Source organism: Drosophila sechellia, chromosome X, assembly GCF_004382195.2.
Source record: "Drosophila sechellia strain sech25 chromosome X, ASM438219v1, whole genome shotgun sequence".
In the NCBI taxonomy this organism is placed as follows: domain Eukaryota; kingdom Metazoa; phylum Arthropoda; class Insecta; order Diptera; family Drosophilidae; genus Drosophila; species Drosophila sechellia.
Window position 1 is genome coordinate 12,950,594 of NC_045954.1, and position 21,845 is coordinate 12,972,438.

General features: G+C 45.3%; 4 protein-coding genes across 6 annotated transcripts; 1 reads left to right on the forward strand and 3 right to left on the reverse strand.

Moving 5' to 3' along the window:
• Positions 1 to 350: 350 nt before the first annotated feature.
• LOC6618641 (leucine-rich repeat extensin-like protein 5) lies at positions 351 to 2,576 on the reverse strand. Its single transcript, XM_032726517.1, has 3 exons — positions 1,708 to 2,576; positions 716 to 1,649; positions 351 to 654 (listed from the first exon to the last, which is right to left on the reverse strand). Exons 1-3 carry the CDS (start codon positions 2,473 to 2,475, stop codon positions 479 to 481), a joined length of 1,878 nt encoding a protein of 625 aa, XP_032582408.1. The 5' UTR covers positions 2,476 to 2,576; the 3' UTR covers positions 351 to 478.
• A 1,278-nt stretch (positions 2,577 to 3,854) lies between these two features.
• Positions 3,855 to 5,118, reverse strand: LOC6618642 (2-methoxy-6-polyprenyl-1,4-benzoquinol methylase, mitochondrial). Its single transcript, XM_002042865.2, has 3 exons — positions 4,866 to 5,118; positions 4,389 to 4,807; positions 3,855 to 4,318 (listed from the first exon to the last, which is right to left on the reverse strand). Exons 1-3 carry the CDS (start codon positions 5,047 to 5,049, stop codon positions 4,016 to 4,018), a joined length of 906 nt encoding a protein of 301 aa, XP_002042901.1. The 5' UTR covers positions 5,050 to 5,118; the 3' UTR covers positions 3,855 to 4,015.
• A 929-nt stretch (positions 5,119 to 6,047) lies between these two features.
• On the reverse strand, positions 6,048 to 21,827 carry LOC6618644 (protein strawberry notch). Of its 3 annotated transcripts, XM_032724845.1 has the most exons (13): positions 21,267 to 21,827; positions 17,059 to 17,176; positions 14,095 to 14,529; positions 13,040 to 13,357; positions 10,971 to 11,405; positions 10,513 to 10,898; positions 10,046 to 10,452; positions 9,548 to 9,982; positions 8,332 to 9,478; positions 7,783 to 8,269; positions 7,572 to 7,710; positions 7,131 to 7,509; positions 6,048 to 7,043 (listed from the first exon to the last, which is right to left on the reverse strand). In XM_032724845.1, the coding sequence occupies exons 1-13, from the start codon at positions 21,267 to 21,269 to the stop codon at positions 6,813 to 6,815; spliced, it is 4,920 nt and encodes a 1,639-aa protein (XP_032580736.1). In that variant the 5' UTR covers positions 21,270 to 21,827; the 3' UTR covers positions 6,048 to 6,812. The 3 variants fall into 3 exon arrangements, with proteins under 3 accessions (XP_032580736.1, XP_002042903.2, XP_032580737.1); XM_002042867.2 differs by lacking the exon at positions 13,040 to 13,357 and having other exon boundaries at positions 21,267 to 21,826; XM_032724846.1 differs by lacking the exons at positions 13,040 to 13,357; positions 14,095 to 14,529; positions 17,059 to 17,176; positions 21,267 to 21,827 and adding an exon at positions 12,033 to 12,648.
• Positions 17,872 to 18,645, forward strand: LOC116802009. Its single transcript, XM_032724847.1, has 2 exons — positions 17,872 to 17,997; positions 18,048 to 18,645. The coding sequence occupies exons 1-2, from the start codon at positions 17,884 to 17,886 to the stop codon at positions 18,240 to 18,242; spliced, it is 309 nt and encodes a 102-aa protein (XP_032580738.1). The 5' UTR covers positions 17,872 to 17,883; the 3' UTR covers positions 18,243 to 18,645.
• Positions 21,828 to 21,845: the final 18 nt, after the last annotated feature.

Genomic DNA, 21,845 nt, shown 5'->3' on the forward strand with positions numbered 1-21,845 from the left:
CGCCCACTGGCGCCACCCAGCCGGCCAGCCGACCGACCAACCGCCCACCCGCCCACTTTCCACCCAACCAAGCACCCAACGTACTCATTCAGCGCGCCGACTGGCGATTTATGAATGAAAAGCTGAACGGGAAAAGCTCCAAAGAGCCCGCCAAGTTCAAGGTGAAAAGCCCTTGGGGGAAAAGCGCGCGCCGGAAAAGCTCAGGAAATGAAAATGCGCCGAGCCAACAGGAGTTTCCTTATGGAATTCAAATAGATAATATAATATAATATAATATATCTCGCATATATGCAGTAGAATTAGTTATTAAATGATTATTTTGATTACCAACGTAGTAAATTAACGATATGTTCAATTTTTCGATAAATAACTTATTTAATAGCAACATAATTTACAATACAAGTAGAGCAGGAATGAAAAGAAGGCTTAAAAAAAAAACAAAAAAAATGTAGAAAAGATCCCTAGGTGAGTGGTGGACTCAGTAGTGGTGGTAGTTGTGACCCTGCTGCTGCTGCTGCTGCGCCAAGTTGGCCTGGGCGAAGATGTGCTCCAGCTCGGCATCGGTCAGCTGGTCGAAGATGCCGCCCTGGCCGCCGATTCCGGCACTACTGGCACTCAGTGCCGACGGTTGGGATCCCACGGGTGGCAGGTAACCTGGGAAACATTCGTTTAAAATATAGCATAATAATATATCCAGAACGTCATCTGGGCTCACCTTCAGCTGGCGCACTTCCGTAGGGCGGGAGCAGGGTGATGGAGGGTCGATTGGGCGAGGCTGGCGCCGATTCGGTGGGTGGACTATAGAATACCGGCTTCCAGGGCTGCTGCGGTGGCTGCTGGACGGATGGTCGCTGTGGTGGCACCTCCGACGGCGTCTCCGGCTCGGGCGACTGTGGGGGAATCTGCGGTGAGGCTATACCCGTGCCGGATTCGGGACGAACGGGAGTGGAGCCCGGCAGCGGTACAATTCCGCCTGGGAATTGTGACTCTGGCTGGCCAAAAGTGGGTGGCTGCTGCGGCAATGGTGGCTGTGGAGCAGCCGGAAAGAATTGGCTAGTGGGTGGACTGGGGAAAGCCGGGACAGTGGGTACAGCTGGAACTCCTGGAACGGAGGGAGGTGATGGAATGGCTGGCGCCTGGGGGAACTGGGGAATCTGGGGAAAGCCGGGGAATTGAGGGAATCCGGGAAATTGTGGTATTTGGGGTATCTGTGGTATGGCCGGAATCTGTGGAATGGCGGGGACCAGTGGCACTTCTGGGGCTTCTGGTGCAGCTGGAACTGCCGGCTGGGCGGGCACAGCGGGTTGGGCTGGCACCGCTGGCTGAGCAGGCTGGAAGCTGAAGGTCGGCACTCCGGGGAACTGAGGCGGTTGTGGGAACTGAGGAATCACGGGCAAATCCACAGCTGGGGGAGCCGGAACACCGAAGGTCACTGTAGGTTGGATGGGTTGGACGGGTTGTATGGGTTGCAGGGGTTGAACTGGCTGCAGAGGCTGCACGGGCTGGAAGTGATGGGTGGTGACCGGTTGCACCGGCTGAAGGGGCTGAATGGGCGGGATGGGCTGTAGGTGATGAACTGGCTGCACAGGCTGAACGGGCTGAAGAGGCACTGCCGGAGCAGTTGGAGCATAGGTCTGCACATAAGTGGGCTGCAACAAAAAATAATGAAACAGGATATTCCCCCAGTTTCCTATGTAGCTAACACACCTGCACGGCGTGCACATGGCCATGAGCCGGAGCATGGAAGTGGACCGGCTTCACGGCGGACTGGAAGACCACGGGCTTCTGCAGGTGCTGGTGCGGATAGTTGACACTGTACGATGAGACGACCGCATTTCCGGGACGCAGGACGTACGAGGGCGGAGCCACGGCGGTGGACAAAGCGGTGGCCACGCCGGTGGACAAGGCAGTGGCCACTCCGGCGGGAATGGCACTGGCCACGCCACCGGGCAGACCGGTGGGCAATCCGACGGGCAGGGTTGATGCGACGGCGGGCAGCAGGGCAGCGGGCGCGGGAGCAAGGGCGGGCAGCAAACCGGAACCGGAAACGAGCGGCTTGACCAGACCATGGCCGTATTTGACGAAGTGGCGGCGCGGAGGAGCGGCGGCCAGGAAGGCACTGCCTCCGGGCAGCTGCAGGCTATAGCCGTAGTGGGCGGCATAGGTGCGGGCGGGCCATTGGCCGTGCAGGTGGGCGTGGCCGTGTAGAATGCCGCGCTTGTGCTTTCCAGTCGTGACCTCCACTTCCGTTTCCGGTTCGGTAGCCACGCTGGCCGTTGGAGCACTTTCCGCCACCGATTCCTGTGGCGGGGCCTCCTCGGAGGTCACTGTCAAAGTGGGCGTAGTGCTGGCGGGGGGCGTGACCGATCGACTGGTGTGCCGCAAACGTAAGCCCGCCTCGGCTCGATGAGAAACCAAGATCACAGCCAAGACCATCAAAAGATGGAGGCTCCTCGAACTGGCCAAGAGATTCATTTCGATTCAGTGGACTTGATTTCTATATGCGTATATTTGGACACTATGTAATTTATCGTCTCGCCTCGCGCTTAATCCGTTTGCTGCGATCGTCGCCAAGAAAATGAAATGAACTTCCTTGGTCGCTGTTGTATTTATAAAGCGGACATCGCGGCACAGTGGATTGGCCATCGTGGTCGGCACATACCCACTGTGCATACCAATCGGCGGCACTGGTGGTGCTCGCAATGCACCAACGTCAGCGGCTCATCGGCATGGCATAGGGCATGGATTGGGCAGTTTATGACTTTTACGCTGCCATTTCACCTGCCGCAATCGAAGACCCCTCACCCACTGACCACTGACTGAGCAGCGCCTCATTATGCTGCGCCACCTGACCACGCACTGTGGTTCCGTACATACATATATAGTATGTATATTCCTCAAGTACGGGATATTGCTACCTTACTTCTTGTTCAGATATCAGGATTATTCCAACAAATGCTAGTATTTAGATGGTGGACTAAAACACTATTTAGTGTGCCAACAAGTTGTCCACTAGTCCACTGCTTGCCTGGCCCCGTTCCACTGTCCCATTGGCCGGAATCCACCTACGCATGCGCAGCACGTTGCCGCACGCACCAAACTTTTGCTTTCAATGGCCTGCATGTTCCGCATGCTTTTTCGTGCTGGGTCTTTTGTTTTTATCGCCGGACTCTTTTCACTTTCGGCTGCCGGAGATGGTCCGAAGGTTTATGATTTGGCTGCAATTTAGATACAAATCAAATGTGTCGCCGCTTACATAATCCGGCCAAGATGGGCGGCTATTCGGGAGTCCAGTCCGTGCTAATCAGGCGCCGGGTGAAAGCATAATAAAACCATTGTAATAAAAGCAAAAGCGCACAATTCAAAAGCAGCAATTAGCAATTAGCTATTAGCCATGGCACGGTCAATTATTTTGATGGCATTTCAATGCTATTATTTGAATTTCGTTAAAATTCAGCATTCACTCGCATAAATTTCACCTGCACTACATCTGATGGCGAACTGAGGCCATAGATAGTGGATAGTGCCTGCATTATATCACACCCCATCGCCGTAAATGGACTTTCGATTAGCCTACATTGATTTTCACTTTTTTTTGGAAACGTCGCATAGGGTGTGTGGAATTTAAATCGATCGAACGCATCACAACAGTGCCTGACATCTGGCATCTGGTACAGTTCGCTTTTTGGGCTAGCATATCGCCCTTTGCATCTAAGTGGGTCTGGCACACAATCCTCAAGGTCTTTCCCAGGCCTTGCCGCCGGAGATGTCATCAGTTTGCCTTTTGGCACATGAAGTACATATATGCATTTGACAAAGAGCTACATAAACCTCAAAATGTAAACACGCAGAAATAAAAGCCGCCAGAGGAGCTTGTTTAATTCGATGCTTTATGACCTGCCCGACGTGAGCAGCATGGAAAAACGCGAAAAACCAACAATATAGAAGATAGTTAAGCCCCACCAAATGGTCTTAGGATTTCCTAATCGCTTACAACAGATATCACCCTGGGCTGTCACAGTTTGAAGCCGGAGTGAATGCTGACCACGCCGAAGGTGAGGTTCTCGTAGGACACCTGGTCGAATCCGGCCTGCTCGATCATTTGCTTGAATTGCTCCTGCTTGGGAAACCGCCGGATGCTCTCCACGAGATACTGGTACGCCTGCCACTGACCAGCCAGCAATTGGCCCATCGGCGGAATCACCTGGAAGGAGTACTGGTCATATAGCCATTGCATCGTTTCATTCGTCAGATGACTGAACTCCAGGCACATGAATCGTCCGCCCGGCTGCAGCACTCGATACGCCTCGGAAAGAACCTTAGATGGATGGGAGAAATAAGTACAAAGAGTACATTTCATTAACTCTACATGTACATGATCCGCCTACCTTATCCACATGTGTGCAGTTCCTGATGCCAAAGGCAATAGTGTAGGCCGTAAAGCTAGCGTCCGGGAAGGGCAACTTCTCGGCATCGGCGCACTGCCAAGCGACGGTGCAGTTGGACAGCTGGTCGGTGGTCAGTCCCAGCCTCTTGGCCCGCTCCTCGCCCACGTTTAGCATGTGCTGGTTGATGTCCGACACAGTGACGTGGCTGGGACGCTGTTGGGGATTCGGTTGGTTGTTCAGGTAGCGCAGGTAGCGGAAGGTGATGTCCCCGGTGCCGCCAGCCATGTCCAGCAAGCGCATGCCGTGCGTGGGACCCAGTCGTTCGACGAACACATCCTTCCACAAGCGATGGATGCCCAGGGACATGGCATCGTTCATCACGTCATAGGAGTTGGCCACCTGTTCGAAGACCTCGTGAACTGGAGGAAGAAGGCATATTTTCGGTGCTCCGTTTATGGGCTAGCTACAACCACTCACCCTTTTGTTCCTTTTCACTTTCCCGAACTGTTTGGAAGCCGAAATGTGTGGTTTGCTCCTTTCCGGAGGTGGATTCCGCGCCACTTCCCATTCCTTTGGAGTTCCGGGTTGATTGAGCTGCCGTTCGGGTGTGGACAAATCTCCTGGCCAAGGACAGCAGCCGGGTGCTCCTCGTACTCTGCATTTCGTTGATTCTTTGGTGCTTTCCGTCAAGAATTTATTATGAAATAACAAAAACACGAAACAGCCGGTTAGATATGGTATTTTTAACGAAATCTATCGATTTTTAGTACAGCTTCGTTATATTAGTGGGCTCTCGATTACTATTTCCGAGCTGGCGCCAAGTTCAAACGCTTATGTATTCTAGGTTTTTTCAATTTTTCGCAAATTTTACAAAAAATGCAAGAATTTGGACATAAATGTATTTAAAAAAAAAAATCGTTCAAAGGTGATGGGAATGGTTGGTATTGGTAACAGGGAGTATAAAATGGTAATTCTTTTTGCTGTGTGGACATTTTTAGTCGAGTTATACCCAAAAAACCGTTCTTAAATATTTCATTTTTAGGAAAAATGGTTTCCCAGATTTTTTGTTAAATAAAATAATCGGTATTTTGATCAAAACATTAAAAATAATTATCCAAATATGGAATGTCATACCTCGTTGAGTTTGTTTTTTAAATCCCAATCGATTTGCATTCAAGTTTGGGTGTTCAAGGTTTTTTCAATTTTTCGCAAATTTTGATGATGGTACCCCTTACAAAAAATGCGAAAATTTGGACAAAAATTTATTTTACAAAATCCGTTCAAAGGTGACAGGAATGGTTAGTATTGGTAACAGGGAGTATAAAATGGTAATTCTTTTTGCTGTGTGGCCATTTTTAGTCGAGTTATACCCAAAAACTCGTTCTTAAATATTTCATTTTTAGGAAAAATGGTTTCCAAGATTTTTTGTTAAATAAAATAATCGGTATTTTGATCAAAACATTAAAAATAATTATCCAAATATGGAATGTCATACCTCGCTGAGCTTGTTTTTTAAATCCCAATCGATTTGCATTCAATTTTTCGCAAATTCCCTTTTTAAAAAAGTTATTTAATTCTGTATCTTACCTTTGCATTCGTATCACATTTAATAAAGAGGAACTAGCACGCCATAAATAGTTTAATTAATAAGACCACAACTTTCATTTAATCCGCACATTCATATTTATTAACTATACGTACGCGTGCGCTATTCAGCGAACATTTTACTCTTAACTAATATTCAGATGCCTCTCAATGTCTGTTCGTTAAACTTACATTACATGTAAATACCTAATTACAAAGTTTGTTTGATTAAAAAAAATGCCTTATCTTGGGGGTTTGCTGCGCCGCGCTGCAGCCTTAAAATTGTTACATTAAAAACAATTAAAAACGTATTTATATATATAGTAATAATAATAATGATAATAAAAATAAATTAATCATTAAGTCATTGAGAAAAGTCCATTTATAAGCGTTTACATTTCGTTTTCTATATGTCATCCTATCATCTGTACGTTGCGCGTGTGTCAGTATGTGAGTGTGGTGTTTCTATGAACTATAACGAGCCGAAGTCTGATGGATGGGTTGGTTGTTGTACACGATTAAGTCTATTTAAAAATAAGAAAAAAAGGTTCGGTTCTTAAGCCATAATTCTGTCCAGGAGCCATAATTCATATACTTGCACACATACGGTATGTAATTATAGTAGTGTGTATATATATTTATAGTGTGTCTATATGTATTTATAGTGTGTATATATATTTATAGTATGTATATATTTATATAATAGGTTGAAGCCTGCTGCACATGCTACCTAGCTGTGGATTCAAATTTTGCTTGGCCTCGGTTTGGAAGATACGTGGGAAAAAGCGGTCTCAAAATTGAAGAAATAACGAAATCACACAACTGGTAATCTTCACAAACTTAGTAGTTAAACTCCTCCTGCTTCTCCGAATCACTGCGCAAATCAGCCACCAATGGCTCGAAGCAGGACTTGGGTATTAAGGTGCCCACAATCTTCTCCCCCTCGGTGGTCTTCATGCGTATCACTTGCATCTTGCTATTGGAACGTGTATTCAGTATATGCTCCACGCGTCCCCAAACGGAGAGCACGGATCCAGCCAGAACGTGGTACAAGCGTTGACGCAAGCCCACCTAAAGATGCAAAATGTCAACATATCAATAAATATAGTTCAATGAAGAAATCTCGACGCAGTGTAGATAACTCTTACACACACTTACCTCACAGTCGTTCCCCAGGCTAACATTTCTACAGTTGCCGTTCCAGTATGCGTGCGAACAGGTGTTAACCGAGGCATCGTACTGTTCGGTCCAGTGTGGCTCTGCCTCCTCGCTGGCCACCTTGCGATACTTCTTCTCAAGCTCAAAAAGCGATTCGTGGCGAACCTGGAGACCAGTGTTTGGTCGGTATATCTGACACATGATCTCCTTTTTGCTGCGAGTTTTCTTTTTCTTGCTACCGCTGTCCAAATCGGTGGTACTGCTCGTCGAACTGCTGTTGCGTGACTCTAGGATCACCACCATAATGGCGGTTCGCTTCTGGTTGCGTAGCTGGTGGGACAGATAGAAGCCCTCGTTTTCGTTGAACAGATCGGCATATCTGCAAATTATTTCAAATTCTTAGAATCAACTTCTCATTTACAGTCATATTCCTTAACTTACTTGTCAATAGCTTCTTGCCAGATCATGCCTCTTTCCACACGAACCGTGTGCATCTCTGTGGGTGCCACTCCGGTGGCATGTTTGCGCACGAACCGAATAAGTCGGACGCGGGTGACATTCTCACCGGCAGCTCCAAGATCTAGTGGAGTTAAATAGATACATGTCATTACAATTTGTTCGCAATAGGCGACTCTCGCTCAATGACACTTACCCAAAATGCCCAAATCGAAGCGACCGCCGCGCTTTGCCTGCTGAATGATTGCTGTCATGGTGTCCGTAAAATACTTGAACAAACGATTCTGCAGATCCACTGGACAGCCGAGAATACGGTTGAGAAACTTTGATATGTTGTTGTAGTCCTTGTCGAGACTTAGCACACCCGGATGACTTTCGCTATTCACGATAATGCCCACGCCAACCAAGGCTCCAGCGATGTCCTTGAAGAACTCGCCGCTGTAGTCTGTAGGCGGCGGCACCAGCGGTGACTCGTAGCCCATTATGGTACGCATCACAGTTTCCAGGGCTTGTCGACCATATTTGTTGTCTATGTTAAACTGGGAGAGATCACGAGTCTCCGTGGCCCTGCGATCGCCGTGGGTGAGCGCTCCTAGCGATTCCAGACGCTTGGCAACGGTAGAAGCGAAACGTCTTTCACCAGCCAAATCTGAGATGAGAAAGATGTACTCGGGCGCATTAACCTGATTAAAGACATTACATTATAATACAAACAATAACTACATAATATATATATATAACAGACCTGATTGGATCGGTGGGTACGCCCAAACTGCTGGATGGCTCTATCGGCGGACCAGGGCAACTCCAATGTTATGTGGACACGTCGGCGCTGATTGAAGACCCGCCGATCACTCTGGAGAGAAATACCACTGGACGCAGCTTCCGAAATGATTGCCACATCCTTCTCGCCGTCCATGAAGCGCTGCTTCTCTGTAATGTTTAGCGTTTCCAACGGGACATCCGATTCGGTTCTGGACTCGTATTGGATGCTACCATCATCAGTTTGTACAACGCGACCTCTTCGACCAGTCATTTCGGCCACGTTATCGGGACCACCCAGTTCGTCGATCAATTGATCCAGCGTATTTGGGGGCAGTCGGGACCCCAGTCGCTCGATCTTGCGCAGCAGCTCCTCTTTCATCGTGCAGGCGCGTTCAATTGCATCTTTGGGCGGAGGACCATAGTTAAGTTTGACACCATTCACACCCACCGGCGTGACTGTGCCTTTCAGCTCTTGTTTCTTTTGCAGAAGATCCTGAATCTTGTCCTGTGTGGAGAGCTGAGATTTCCGATTCTTGGCCGCATTCAGAGCAGCAACGACGGTGGCGGACATTGCCGTACTGCCACTGGGATCGGTTGCTGATGAGGGGATTTCCTTTTTGGTCTTCTCCTTCTTCACCTTTTTCTTGCTTTTCTTCTGGGTCTTCTTTGTCTTCTTGCTGCGCGCAACCCAGGGGTCAATATCGCTATCGCTGCCGCTAAAGAAGGGATTAAAATCGGAACTAGCATCGCTAGCCACGCATCTCTGGTCACTGTCCACATCATGATCCTCATCTTCATCATCGATATCACTCTTGAGGTCGTAATCACTATTTGCCTCATCGCTATCGCTGTTGCGTTTCCTACCCGTATTGTCATCCTCGCTGTCGCTACATTGCCAAGATCCACTACGCTTCTTCTTTTTGATCTTTGTGGATCCGTTATCATTGTTATTATTTCCCTTTCTTTTGCCAGCCGCCGTGGTGATATTACTATTGTTACCCAGGCTAGACGTGGAATCGGCAACTGATGACTGGGAAGGTGTCTCATCGTAGAGACCCAGGATGCGGTTAATGCGATTACGGTCGGGTGCCGGAAAGTGGCGCTCCACAAACGACTGAAAGACACCTCTGTGGAAAGGAGAATTATTTGTATGGTAAGTGTTCATGAAAAATAGTAATAGTAATAGTAATACTTACTTAGCCGTAGATACAAAATCGGTGAGTTCGCCATCGTCGCGTTCCAACTGATCTAGAGTTCGAGCCTCGCCGGTGGACTGCAGGCCGATGACGACACACTTTCCGTATTTTATAGACTCGCGGGCGACCAGCACCGCATGGTTCACCTTGGCAGCAATGCAAAGGTACTTGAAAAAGCGCTGATGCGAGGACCAGAACTGACCCCACATCGTCTTCTTCATACGGCTCTCGGCATCGATCAGTTCGGCCGCCTCGGTGAACTTCTGCATGGCCTCCACCCAGAGCTCCACGGACTGATCGTAGATCTTGCGAAACTCTTTGGAGAGTGGCACCTCCTCGATCTTGAAGCTCACGCCCTTGAAACTCAGCTGGCGGGCGATGTACATGCCACGCAGCTTCATGTCCATGGCTACGATCTCCATGGCGCCCACACCGCTGAAATAAGCAAATATGTAGTTAACAAAGTTATGCTTATATATGTAAATAAAGTCAGTTTACCGTCTCTCCACGGCGGTGATAAAGTCGTTAAAGTTGCCAAAGGCCGTGCCCTGACCCCAGAGACCCAGACGAACCATATAAGCCATATTCTTGGGCTCAGAGGCACCCGTTGCGGATGCATAGACCACTCGCGCCTTGGGCAGTTTCTGCTGCAGCTCCAGAACGGTCTGGCCCGTCTTGGTTGGTTTGCCGGAACCCACGGGACACAGATTTTTCGCCTTGTGACACTCGTCAAAGATGATGAGGCCCTCGAAATCCTCACCACACCATTGCAGAAGCTGGCGGAAGCGGGATCGGTATTTGCCCGTCTTGTTATTGGACTCGCCTATCAAAGCGGAATATGTGCTGAAGATGACGCCTCGCTTGCAATTGTTGTTCACATCGGAGCTGATTTTGGCGTATTTAAACTAAGGCAATATATAATGAGTTAATAGCCCCATTCAGAGTTTACTTGTACTGAAACCCACCTTGTTGAGGGCATGGACCTCGATCCGCGTGGCCCCAATATCGCTGAGATCCCGCTCGGCATCGTACTTGAGATCGTTGGACACGGATATCCATAGCGCCTTCTTGCGCCCCTTTAAATAGTTCTCGTAAATTATGCCGGCGATTGTGCGACCCTTGCCCACACCAGCGCCGTCTCCGATAAGGAATCCAGCCCGACTGCCGTCCGGAAGCAGATGATCGTGCGCCTGGGAGGCGTACGTAATGGACTCCAGTTGCAGGGCGCTCAGATGTCCGCTGTTGATTGTTTCGAGGGGCAGAGACAGTTTGTAGTAGACATCACAGGGCTCCACGGAGCTTAGCGATGCTGTCTCCACAACGGCATCCGGATGTTTCTTTCCAAGTTTCACTGCGGGATCGGGACAAATGAACGTGTTAATCACTGAATCTTAGCCTATTATCCAAGACATGTTAAACTTACATTTCGCAGGCCAGTAGTCGGCATAAGTTTCGGCTACACCAATCTCCTCGTAGTCGACCTCATCCTCCTCCTGCTGGACATAGGCAACAGCTGAGGCGTGGGCAGTCGCTGCAGCTGCAGTGGTCACCATCGCGCCGGGATTCATTGGCTGATTCGGCGCCGGAGTTGTCTGTGGACGTTGCATTGATTGCATGAACATCTGGAATACGGTATTCGGTATGCCACTGGTTAGGTATTCCGGATTCATTGCTATCAGTTTTTGCACGGCCTCCATCATCGAGGTGTTCCCTTTCGCTCCGCTACCAGATGTTCCGGCAGCCGGTCCTCCGCTTCCGGGAGCTGTGGCTATTGGTAGCTTCTGATTGTTCCCGACTCCGCCAATATTTCCGGCTACCTTTAAGGTGCGAATTTGCGAAGCTCCGCCCCCATAACTCACTGGAAGGTAAAGGGATTCGGGTTGGTTGTGGTTTTTGCAGCAAGTTGTTTTGGATAATGATGTGGTTCGGTAATTAGGTATACACGTCACCAGAGTGAGTGAGAGGTGTATATACGGGGAGACATCGAATGGAAAGAGACAGAGGAAGGCAGTCGGATTTAAACAGAGGAAGACGGTAAGAAAATAGAAAGAGCTTTGTTAGTCATTAACTAGGATGGCATTAATTACGTGCCAGCTTAACTGAGTGTCCAATATATCTATTCAATCCATAGAAAAAAAGCTATCCATATATCAAACGACATTCACACACATCAATTAAATCCCAGCGATTCATTCATTAAATTTAGCGCAAGCTATTAAAAAGATTAGCAATTGCTCTTCGAACAAGCCAAAGCCAAACCATTTATTGTTCATCTACTCCAGTGAACCAGCTCAAAACGACTGGAAAGGATCGCTCAACTGGATAGTGAATGCCCCATATACACATCCAGTTGATCAGCCGTGAAGAGGAGCCGCAGCCAGGAAGTCCTTTTCGCTGATGGTGTGGACATTGAAGGTTAGATTCGTGAAGATAACAATGGCAGGCCCAGATTCCCCCAAATCCCGACTATCAGGTGGTTTCGTACCTCCACCTGAACTGCCCACCGACGTCTGCGGCAAGGTGCCTTCAGCCAGATCGATTTTGAAGACGGGCTCTATGTTCTCCACACGGTTCACTAGCCTGCGCATTAGTTCCGCAATCTCCTTGATCTCGGTATTCGAATTGTTGCTCGTTTCGGGTCGCAGTTTCTCGATTATGAGCTGCTCAATCTTATGAAGCGCCTTTGAGTGCTCTATGTAGAAGCCCCTCATGGCCTCCGCCACCTTCAGGTTGATCTCTTGCTGCATTGTGTCCCCATTTGACACGTCCGGAGGCAGGGTATTCGTTCTACTGGTTTCCAGTGGTATTTTGATGTTCTCATATTTAACGACGTCGGTGACAATTGTGTTTTCAGTAGTATCCATTATACGAACTTAAAATTTTAAAAATGTACCGTACACAAAGAAAGAATTACAAAATTTAAAATGCTAGACAAATTTATAAATTTTTTTTTTTGAAACATCTGTTTTTCCCGAAATTTGAAAATCAAGTGGCGTTCGTCTGGGCTGAACACCGTTAGGTTTCGAATGAAAACACAAGCGCCTACTGGTTTCAGAATTTCTACACTTTCAAAATGTTTTCCAAGCACAAAATGATGCAATGATACTTCAGTTCCAAAAATATTAACATTAGGTGCAAGAAAAAATCAAGTCTAACGAAACGAAAAGATATTAAAGAGCATTCCATAATTTTTAAGCGCTGATTATTGAAATAGTCGAAATATATTTGAAATGCCTTTCTCGTTTATTTTCTACTTTAAAGTGATACCAAATCCAAAAGAATCACATGATCCATATACATCATTTCTCATACAGTTCTGGGTATTTGATTTGTATATCTTACCTTTGGAACTATCTATACAAATAACAACAAACCCACAACTCTCACACACACACACACACACACACCCGCACATATACATAATTATTGTTTTTAGACATTTTGGAAAAGAAGAGCATTTTTCTTGGTTGTTACCAACATTAATCGACTTACTCTGCGCCAATAAAGACGCGGCCATATTGAAATTAGCAGCCGAGGCTGAAGTGGACGCCGCCGCCGATCCGCCAAAGAAATTGCCACCGGTATTGGGAATGCCGCCTGTTGGTGAGTGTCTCACCGAATTGGCGGCTGTGGACGGCGGCGGAGGCGGTGGGGCGTTGCTGCCCTTGGCGGCCACGTAGGCGGCCAGGTTCATCAGTTCGTTGGTGGTCAGGCTGTTCAAGTAGCTGCTGGTGGAGCCAATGGCACCACCCTGGGACGAACCAGTCGTCCCAGCATTGCCGCTGCTCCTGGCCGCTGGACTGCCCATGGCTGATGGAGCACGCGGTGTCCGCGAGGAAAGCGTAAACAACAAAATAAATAACCACACAAAAAAAAAACCGAAATAGGAATAATAATCAACAAATAAACCATACAAAATGGGATTGGGAAAATTATATATATTTATATATATATATATATATATATGGGTTGGCGGTATTTATAAATCGGGTTTAAATCAAGACAAGCAATATATATACATAGTGTTGAGTGGAGAAATAGAGAGAAATAAAGAAAGAGAACAACACAAGCATCATTAATTATTGTGATCACAGCTAGTTATTTGAAGCCAGTGCTGCCAACTTTTAGTTATATGCATGTACATCTATCAGAATTTTAACTATATACTCGTATTTAATCGCAGTGTATGGCTTATGGGACCATCACATTTTTATTGTCTAATAAGATTCAATTTATAAAGGCAGCTATTTAATATTATATTATGCTGCTCATATCGAATTTGGCAATCTTATGATAATCTATTGTTTTTAGATTTTAGATATCATTTTGAAATTAACTTAACATTCCTTAATATATTGAATTTTCAAAGTAAGAATATAGTTGACATACTGTTTGTTTAGTCATTTAGGCTAAATATTACTAGCACATTTTTGCGTAAATTCGATTAATGTATTGGCAACACTGCTGTGTAATATTATTAACTTTTTCGCTTCGTCTGTGTGTGCTGCGCTTAATTGATATTAGTTAAAGTATTTAAGTGCACTTACCCGTTACCGCGTTATTCAGTTTCTTTGGCATATTGCTTAAATTATTATCTAGGGCTACGTTTCTCCCTGCTATTGGTATCACTGTTAGCTTTCCGCCCAGTGCCACGCCTCCAACTGTAGGCGTAGCACCCACAGTGGTTGGTGTTTTTGTTGTTGCGGCTGTTGTTGTTTTTATTATCTGGCTGATATTGTTGTTGTTGTTGTTGCTACTGCCGTTGGTGCTGATATTGTTGTTATTTCTATTGTTAACGCTGGTGACTATATTGTTGTTATTGTTGTTGATGCGCAACAACGATATTGGCTTGATTTTATTATTGCCTACAACAATTTTGGCTCCACTTATGGGTATTGGTGTACCGCCCTTGGTCGCCACGCCCACTCCGCTGCGGATATTTTGGGCGTACGTAACCGCTGTGTTCAGATCGCGACCTCCACCTAAAAAAAATAAATACGTGGGAAAAAAGGATGGAAAGTTTTTGTAAGTATTTTGTTATCTTTAAAATAAATTGTTCTAGTTTGAATCGATGATTATTATAAATTTTGATGAGCTTTCACTTTTGGAAATAAGCAGGATTGAATCACTAGCATTATTGGCAACCAAACGAGAATTTAAACGTCACCATTGATTGCCGCCCTTTTTGAATCTTGAATCACTAATGCAGCTACCTGCTTCTGCTCGAAAACACGTGATTAGAAAACGGGGGTTACTCGCTTTTTGTGTGCGAATACTTAATGCAATTTGTACACATTAAGCAGCCCCCTCCCCCCACCCCAACCCGTTCAATACGCATCGAAGACCTGCGAGATTCCCCCGATGAGCCAGCTGCACAAATTGCAGACATAACACCCCAAACCCGAAAGCACAGCACCACCCCTCATTTAAGGTAAATATCTAATTAATGAGCAAGCGAGCACATAAGGTGGTTCTAAGTATGTGCAAGACTATGTGCCACACGAGGGCGGGGAGGGGGCTGGGGGGAAAGGTCAGTTGGCTGGATACATAATCATAATTATATGTGAAGTCCAGCACACATGGACAGATGGAAGTGGAGATGGACATTCGTCTATATACTGATTATGAATGTGAATGTGAATGGGAATCCTAATGCGTTAATGCCCGTAGTTCCCGCATCCCCCGCCAGATGGACGCCGCGGTCAAGATGATGGCAACAAATCAAATTCAGTGCGCCTTGGTGCACCACAAATCTTCAAAGGCTCTTAGGTCCATCCTCCAGGCATTTCCACGAAATGCACATTATGCATGTGTAGTGCATGCGAATCAACAAATGACCATCAGGAGGAATTTTCGAGTCATGTACCAGATAATTATATGATGCGGATTAGCGAAATTGCAGCACAGCACAGTCGAAGTGTATATATGTAAGTCAATTGGATTTTTTGTATACAAAATTAGATCTAAAATCTAAATCTAAAATAAATAAAGATATATAGCTGTCGGGTGTATATGTTTTTCCAACTGCCATTTCCTATTCAATTATTTAAGAAGTAAGTACTTCCTCACAGGCGGCACACCTGTCAGGAAACTTGTCCCCTTTTCACACGCGCAAAATGTTCAAAAAAGAAACTTAAAGTTGCACAAGAGTCCGCCAGAATATTGCTTGCTTAATAATTGACGACGATATTAGTTTGTTAGTTGAGTTTTTGTTCACTTTGCCGACTGAAGGACTTCGTAACTTGCCCTTCGATTCTCGAGCTTAATAATTTAACGCGGACTGGATGTCCGGTCAACGGTTAATGACGCACGGAACCCACTGGCTCCTCCCGAATATGGCCAGCTATATATGGTCATATAATCGGTCTTGGATGCCAGAGTGTGGGCCCCAATGGCGGATATATGTATGTATGTATATACGTGTATATATGTGCGCATATATAACTTCCATATAGGCCGTAGTATATACAAACACATATGTATGAACATATATATGCCGATATCTAACAGATCTGAGGCAAACAGAGCTCAAGGCTTGGCAGGACATCGAACATCCTGCGACTCCTGGACAGGTGTGCATCGGGGTTTCGGTCTCAGGTGGAAGGGGCATTAATGGGTAATTTCATTAATGTTTCAGCGACTAATCCAAGTGGCCTTTTAATTAATGTTGGCTAGATATCAAAGCAATTGCATGGGTGGGCCTAAAGGCATGTACATGGGGATTTTTCAGCGGAATTGATTTACTTACTAGTGGAATGCAGTCCATGCAGAAGTCTTTCGATTTAGAAAAATATTTTCAAATTAAATCCGAAAGTAATTGGCATACTTTCATTAGTTCCTTCATTAATTTCTTTGGGTAATTTCAAGATTGGGTTATTACAAACAATATTTGAACGGTTTCGGAAGTATCAAATAGATCATACCCGTTGAAACTATATTGTATAAGCTTTTAGACAGTTTTGAAAAACGCCCAACATTTCTGCAGCTCTTCAGTAAGATTAGTAGGAATGTCATAACAATTTCATAAACTAAAAGGATTAAATTCTCGCACAGTTGATTGAAATGCCAACTGAATAAGTTATAGCCTGGCAATGGAACGCCGCCTCAAAAAAGCGCCCACTTGCCCGCTTTTATCTCAATACCTCAACCCCTTTCAGTGATTCACCCGCTTTTCCTACCCCCTTTTTTTGGACACAATCCCACCGCCCCGGGAGGCCAAAAAACTATGCAAGGTTCGCACTCGGCTCTAAAACTGCATGAAAGTTGGAAAGTAAGGCCCGCATCCCCACTCCCCCCACCACCAACAATGATGGGGCTACCTATGAAATTGTTGTCCAAACAATAGAAAACCGAGGGCCGTGCTGTGCCGATGCCAAGTCCCTACCTTCCCCTTTTCAGGCCGCATTCAAATCCCATTCAAAATGAACCCAATTTTCACTATTTATTGCTGGTGAATTTTCCAAGCCCAGGAGCACTAGCATCGATTTTAAATTCTAAATGCGATTGCTTACCGGGCACTTCTATTTGATCTGGATCCTCGTCATCATCGAAATCGGAGCCCGAATCGTCTTCATCGAAATTGTCATTGTCGTCATCAGCATCCAACAGTGTTTTTCGTTTCTTCGATGTCTGTAATGGAAAAATGGCATGCAGGTTTTATTATCTGATATTATTAAAACAAAAATAAAGTATCTAAAGACATTGTTTTTATTAACAAATCTGTAAGTGCATAAAGTTTATTCTTATGCCACGATATTAAAGGCAAATAATAATAAAATGTATTGTTCATCCATAGATACTTATAGATTTCATTGGTACTTTTATGAGCTGACTTTCAAGAACATATTTAATAGTTGGTGTTGCTCTAAATTTCTTTCAGTGCACTAGTAAAACGAACGACATCGCGAATTTAAATCGATATTTTCATAGTTTCCCAGCTCTTCTCGTGCTGAACACAAACATGACGCGAACACTCAAAAAAATATCATAAATATTGAAACCAACACACACAAACAAACACATAAATGACTACGAAAACAAACATGAAAAATGACACTAAAGAAGCACGAAAAACCGCATCTATTTTCGTAGCACACTTTCGAGGGCGAACCAAAGTGCGTGGACTTCCCCGGATGTTTAGAAAAAACGGCACAAAAAGCACGAGAAAAAAATGCGCACGCGGCGTGTAGAAAAAAAAACGAGGGAACCCCCCAATCGCAAACGGGCGGAAAAAAATATAGATATAAAATGCCAGGGAAAGGGATATATATATATATATATATATATATAATAAATATATAAAGGGAGAGCACACTCACAGTGTTTTGGGTGGAAAAATGCAGGACCAACGGTCAGATGCTTTGCGTCGCCGGTTGGATGAGGTTCTGCGGAAGATCCTGGGATCTGTTACTGAGAACCACTGGGCAACTAGGCAAACGAAGCACAACAAAGTAACCTGGAACCACCTCTTTGTTCACAAATTACGGGCACTATTTTTCAGAGTTCGGGAGAAACTGTGCGACTGGCTCGATGCTCGTGTGGGAGCCAACTACCCAAAAACCTCGGCCGGAGTTCGAAGACCGGAGTTGTCGAGCAGCCATGGGCCACTTTGCCAGTTTGCCAGCCAGTTTGGAATACCACCGAAAACAAACCCAAAATGGAAATTTCACAGCGAGCACGAGCACAACGCACATAGTACAAGCAAAGTTTGGGCTGCAGTTTTTCGACGGCCAGCGACAGGAGGGGTTAAACGGGGTTACCAACGGGTTAAGCAGGGTGTTATGGGTGCTACGGGCCCGACCAATGGGGTGGGTTTTTGGCCAACATATCTCCACGGTCAGGACGACGAAAGGCAAGAACGGAGAATGGAGAACGTAGAACTGCGAACAGGCCGATAAACAAACGCGAGAGGCCAACCCCTTGGCGAAGGATACAGTGGGTTAAGTTCGAAGCAGCATGTCCCAATTATATACTCATTAATTTCCAAACAGGGATCATAATTTTAGAAATATTTCATATTTTATTATTCTTCATTCTTTTCATTGATTTTTTATTTAAAAATATATGCTTTATTAATCGAGATGGTTTCAATAATAGCCGCGGACCACAGTGCTCCACTTTAGAACGAAAAGGGGGTTGGCATTTTCCCACCCCCTCCGCTTGTGGAAATTAAACGAAGTAGCAACAACAAAATGTTTGGCATGCAGAGATACGAAGTTTCCTCCTTTATGCGGAATATGCATGTGCTTCCTCTGCTCCCAGAAACCCCACATCCCACGCCCCACACCAAGCACTCACACCATCCCCTCAACCCTTCTAGCCACCCCTCTCCAACCCCTTTAAACAAAAGGGTTTTGGCTCAGTTGGCAGTTGGAAGCGGCCGAGGGGTTGGTCAGGGGGAGTGGAGCAGGTCGAATGTTGGGGGGCAGGAGGAGCAGCAATCTCCAGCGCATGTACAGCAATTAGAGCAAGACAGACTGCTGTGGCTGTGGATGTGGGCACGTCCTTGGGGAAGGGGCAGGGTGCTGGTGGGCGCCGGAGGGTGGCGACGGGTCTGGTTGGCTCGTTCGCTGGCTATATGCGTGCGAACATATATACCGTGTGCCTCTGTGTGCTCCGGGATAAAACAACTGGCAAGGGACTTGGGCCAAAAGCAAAGCAAACAGAAGCAGCCGAGGCAGTGAGCACAGTGAACAACCGCTGGAACGATCGATCACTACATGAAGTGATCTACGGCAGTACGATATACTCTCAAAATTGTTCCAATCAGATTTCAAAAACCAGCTTAACTCAAGTAATCACTTTTTTTAAAGGGAATATAATTATATTGTATTTGGCTAGGAGTGTACATAGATAGATACTTAATTAATTAATCATTTACATCAAAGTCATTTATTTAAGCTCAATAGACAAAAATGATTAGCATCTGAAATGCATTCATCAACGAAAAGATAGTTCTCACTCCCAAATCAATCTTAGCTCTGCAATATTTCACCCACACCTCCGCCTGGTAATGGATTGCAACCTTTTTGTTGACACACAAAATAAAATCAAAACGAATGACCTTGCAACAAGAGAAATGTTGAAAATCTGTGGCCAAAAACATGTGTTTCCAGCAACTACCCTCTCACACAAATAGAAACATCAACATGTTGTTGCCAAAAAAAAAAAAAGTTGGTATGAATTACGAAAAATAAACAGCCACAACATTAACCCTTATCAACAGGGTTGGCGAATGAAAAAATAAAAACAAAAGGTGCGGATAAAAACGGACAAAATGGACAAAAAAAGGACACAAACAAAGGCCAAGGAAAATAGACCTGAAAAATGTTACAAAAATTGGGAGAGATTCAGCTAATGAACGCTCCCAGGAGTTGGCAAAGAGATGTTGACCGGGCCGAGGAAGATGTGAAAGGCGCAGGCGCCAAAAAACTCGGAATGCAGTGGCCAAAGCGGACACGGCGATACATAACATGGCTCGTAGGACCACTTACCCAACCTCCCCAATCAGAAATGCACTGGCTGCAGCAGAGGAAAAGCAGCGCAGCTTGTGTGGGAGGGGCAAATCGCATTTCTCAGGATGCATTTCTGAGCTGCAGTTGCACCAACAGCAGTTCTACAGTGAAAACCCCTTAGCGAGGATTCCATCGAAAATGGCGTTAGCGGTGTCTCCGCCAGGGGTTAATCGCGCCTGCTGAGCAACAAGTGTGCGGAAAAAAACATGAAATAATAACGAATAAATCGGGGTAAATAAACAAAAATCAAATCTATCTATCTATATAATCCTTATCAAGAAAACAAATTGTGAATCGAATTGTTATATCCGCATAGGGATATGGAGGAATGAAAGTTACTTTCTTTGCACATAAAATCACTTCACAAATCAATCACTTTAAAGCTGCGGTATTTGTAAAAAACTTGTGTAGTTAAATGCTGGCATTACTGTATCCAATTCCCAGTAATTGATAAATGCCCAATGACAAAAATAAATATTAACATATTTTATAAAAAATTATTCTTTGAATAGTTTAGTAACTTTATAACGGACAATAGGATACTATATAATTTAAATTACAATTGTAGGAATTGTATGCCAATAGTTTTGATTCAATATTCAAAACGATGCCGCCCCCTGAAAAATACTTGTCATCCTCAAATTCAATGATGCATCATAGCCCCATCCCCCGCCCTTGGTCTTAACCCACATGTTGCCCCTGAGTCGCATGGCCTTAACCCTAACCTAGCGCAACTTTTGTCGACTGAATTCGTTTAACTCGTGTGCGGGGGAAAAAACGCCAAAACTAAACTCAGCGTGTGTGCACGAAAGAGAGGGCCGAGCGCGAAGAGGGCGTATGAGAGGGAGAGAAAAACACATGGTTCCAGGCCACGCGAATCTGCAAAATGAAATGCTTCCATAGAAATTACAGAAGAAAACAATTGCAATTAAAAAAAAAACAACAACAAGGTGGGGGTGGACGAGGGATGAGCGAAAGGCGCAAGAAAAGGGAAAACAGCAATTATTGAATGAGTTGTCTACTGCTGCTCCTTCTTCTCATTAGAGAAGTCCGCTTCTGCAGCCGCTTTGTTTTTGTTTAATGCATGTGAGGGGGTGTCAGTGTGTGGGTGAATGTTTGTGTGCCTGTGTCAAAATTTAGCAACAAAGAAATTTATATTAAGTCATGCTATGGAAACAACAAAAAGGCAGCTAACTTAAACATACCATTTTGATCCTCCAATTGCTAACGGTGGTTGTTCTTGATGTTTGTCCCTTCGATGCTTCTTGTTGATGTTAACCACAAAAAAAAAAAAAAAATCAACAGACCGCGCACCCACGCGTTTTTCGTTCTTTTCTTGGCTTTTTTTTATGTGTGTTTCTTTGAAGTTTATGGATTATTTTTTTTTAAATGCGTTTTTGAAGCTGTCAACGGAACAGAACAATTGTGCGGCAAGTTAGATAGGAAATGCAGCTAAAATAAAAGGCTGGACTCCGCAATTTTCAGCGCGTTAGAAATGTTTTTGTTGTTGTTGTTCTTCCCGTTGCTATTGCTGTTGCGATAATGACTGCATGCGTGTGTGTGTTGTGTTGAGTGTGTTTTTCTGTTGTTGCTGCACGCGGTATTTCGCTTCGGATAAATTTGATCGTATGTGTTGTACCGCGCAATACACGCAAAACGAGAAATCGGAATTAAGGAGGAAGGAAACAAGAACGACACGAGAACGAAGCGACGAAGCCGAAAACACACGTAACAAGCCAACTATCGCAACTAACGAGATGCCAACTAGATAGAGCTGGAAAAAC

What these genes read in the sequence shown, in the direction of transcription:
- LOC6618641 (XM_032726517.1), bottom strand. Translation starts at nt 2,475, where the DNA reads ATGAATCTCTTGGCCAGTTCGAGGAGCCTCCATCTTTTGATGGTCTTG. An exon ending in GCCATGTGCACGCCGTGCAG is followed by an intron (nt 1,650 to 1,707) that starts GTGTGTTAGCTA and finishes TTTTTGTTGCAG; the next exon opens with CCCACTTATGTGCAGACCTA. An exon ending in CGGAAGTGCGCCAGCTGAAG is followed by an intron (nt 655 to 715) that starts GTGAGCCCAGAT and finishes AATGTTTCCCAG; the next exon opens with GTTACCTGCCACCCGTGGGA.
- LOC6618642 (XM_002042865.2), bottom strand. Translation starts at nt 5,049, where the DNA reads ATGCAGAGTACGAGGAGCACCCGGCTGCTGTCCTTGGCCAGGAGATTT. An exon ending in AAGTGAAAAGGAACAAAAGG is followed by an intron (nt 4,808 to 4,865) that starts GTGAGTGGTTGT and finishes TTCTTCCTCCAG; the next exon opens with TTCACGAGGTCTTCGAACAG. An exon ending in ACTGCACACATGTGGATAAG is followed by an intron (nt 4,319 to 4,388) that starts GTAGGCGGATCA and finishes CATCCATCTAAG; the next exon opens with GTTCTTTCCGAGGCGTATCG.
- LOC116802009 (XM_032724847.1), top strand. Translation starts at nt 17,884, where the DNA reads ATGCAGGACCAACGGTCAGATGCTTTGCGTCGCCGGTTGGATGAGGTT. An exon ending in GGCAAACGAAGCACAACAAA is followed by an intron (nt 17,998 to 18,047) that starts GTAACCTGGAAC and finishes ACTATTTTTCAG; the next exon opens with AGTTCGGGAGAAACTGTGCG.
- LOC6618644 (XM_032724845.1), bottom strand. An exon ending in AGATCAAATAGAAGTGCCCG is followed by an intron (nt 14,530 to 17,058) that starts GTAAGCAATCGC and finishes TATTTTTTTTAG; the next exon opens with GTGGAGGTCGCGATCTGAAC. An exon ending in CTTCGATTTGGGCATTTTGG is followed by an intron (nt 7,711 to 7,782) that starts GTAAGTGTCATT and finishes TAACTCCACTAG; the next exon opens with ATCTTGGAGCTGCCGGTGAG.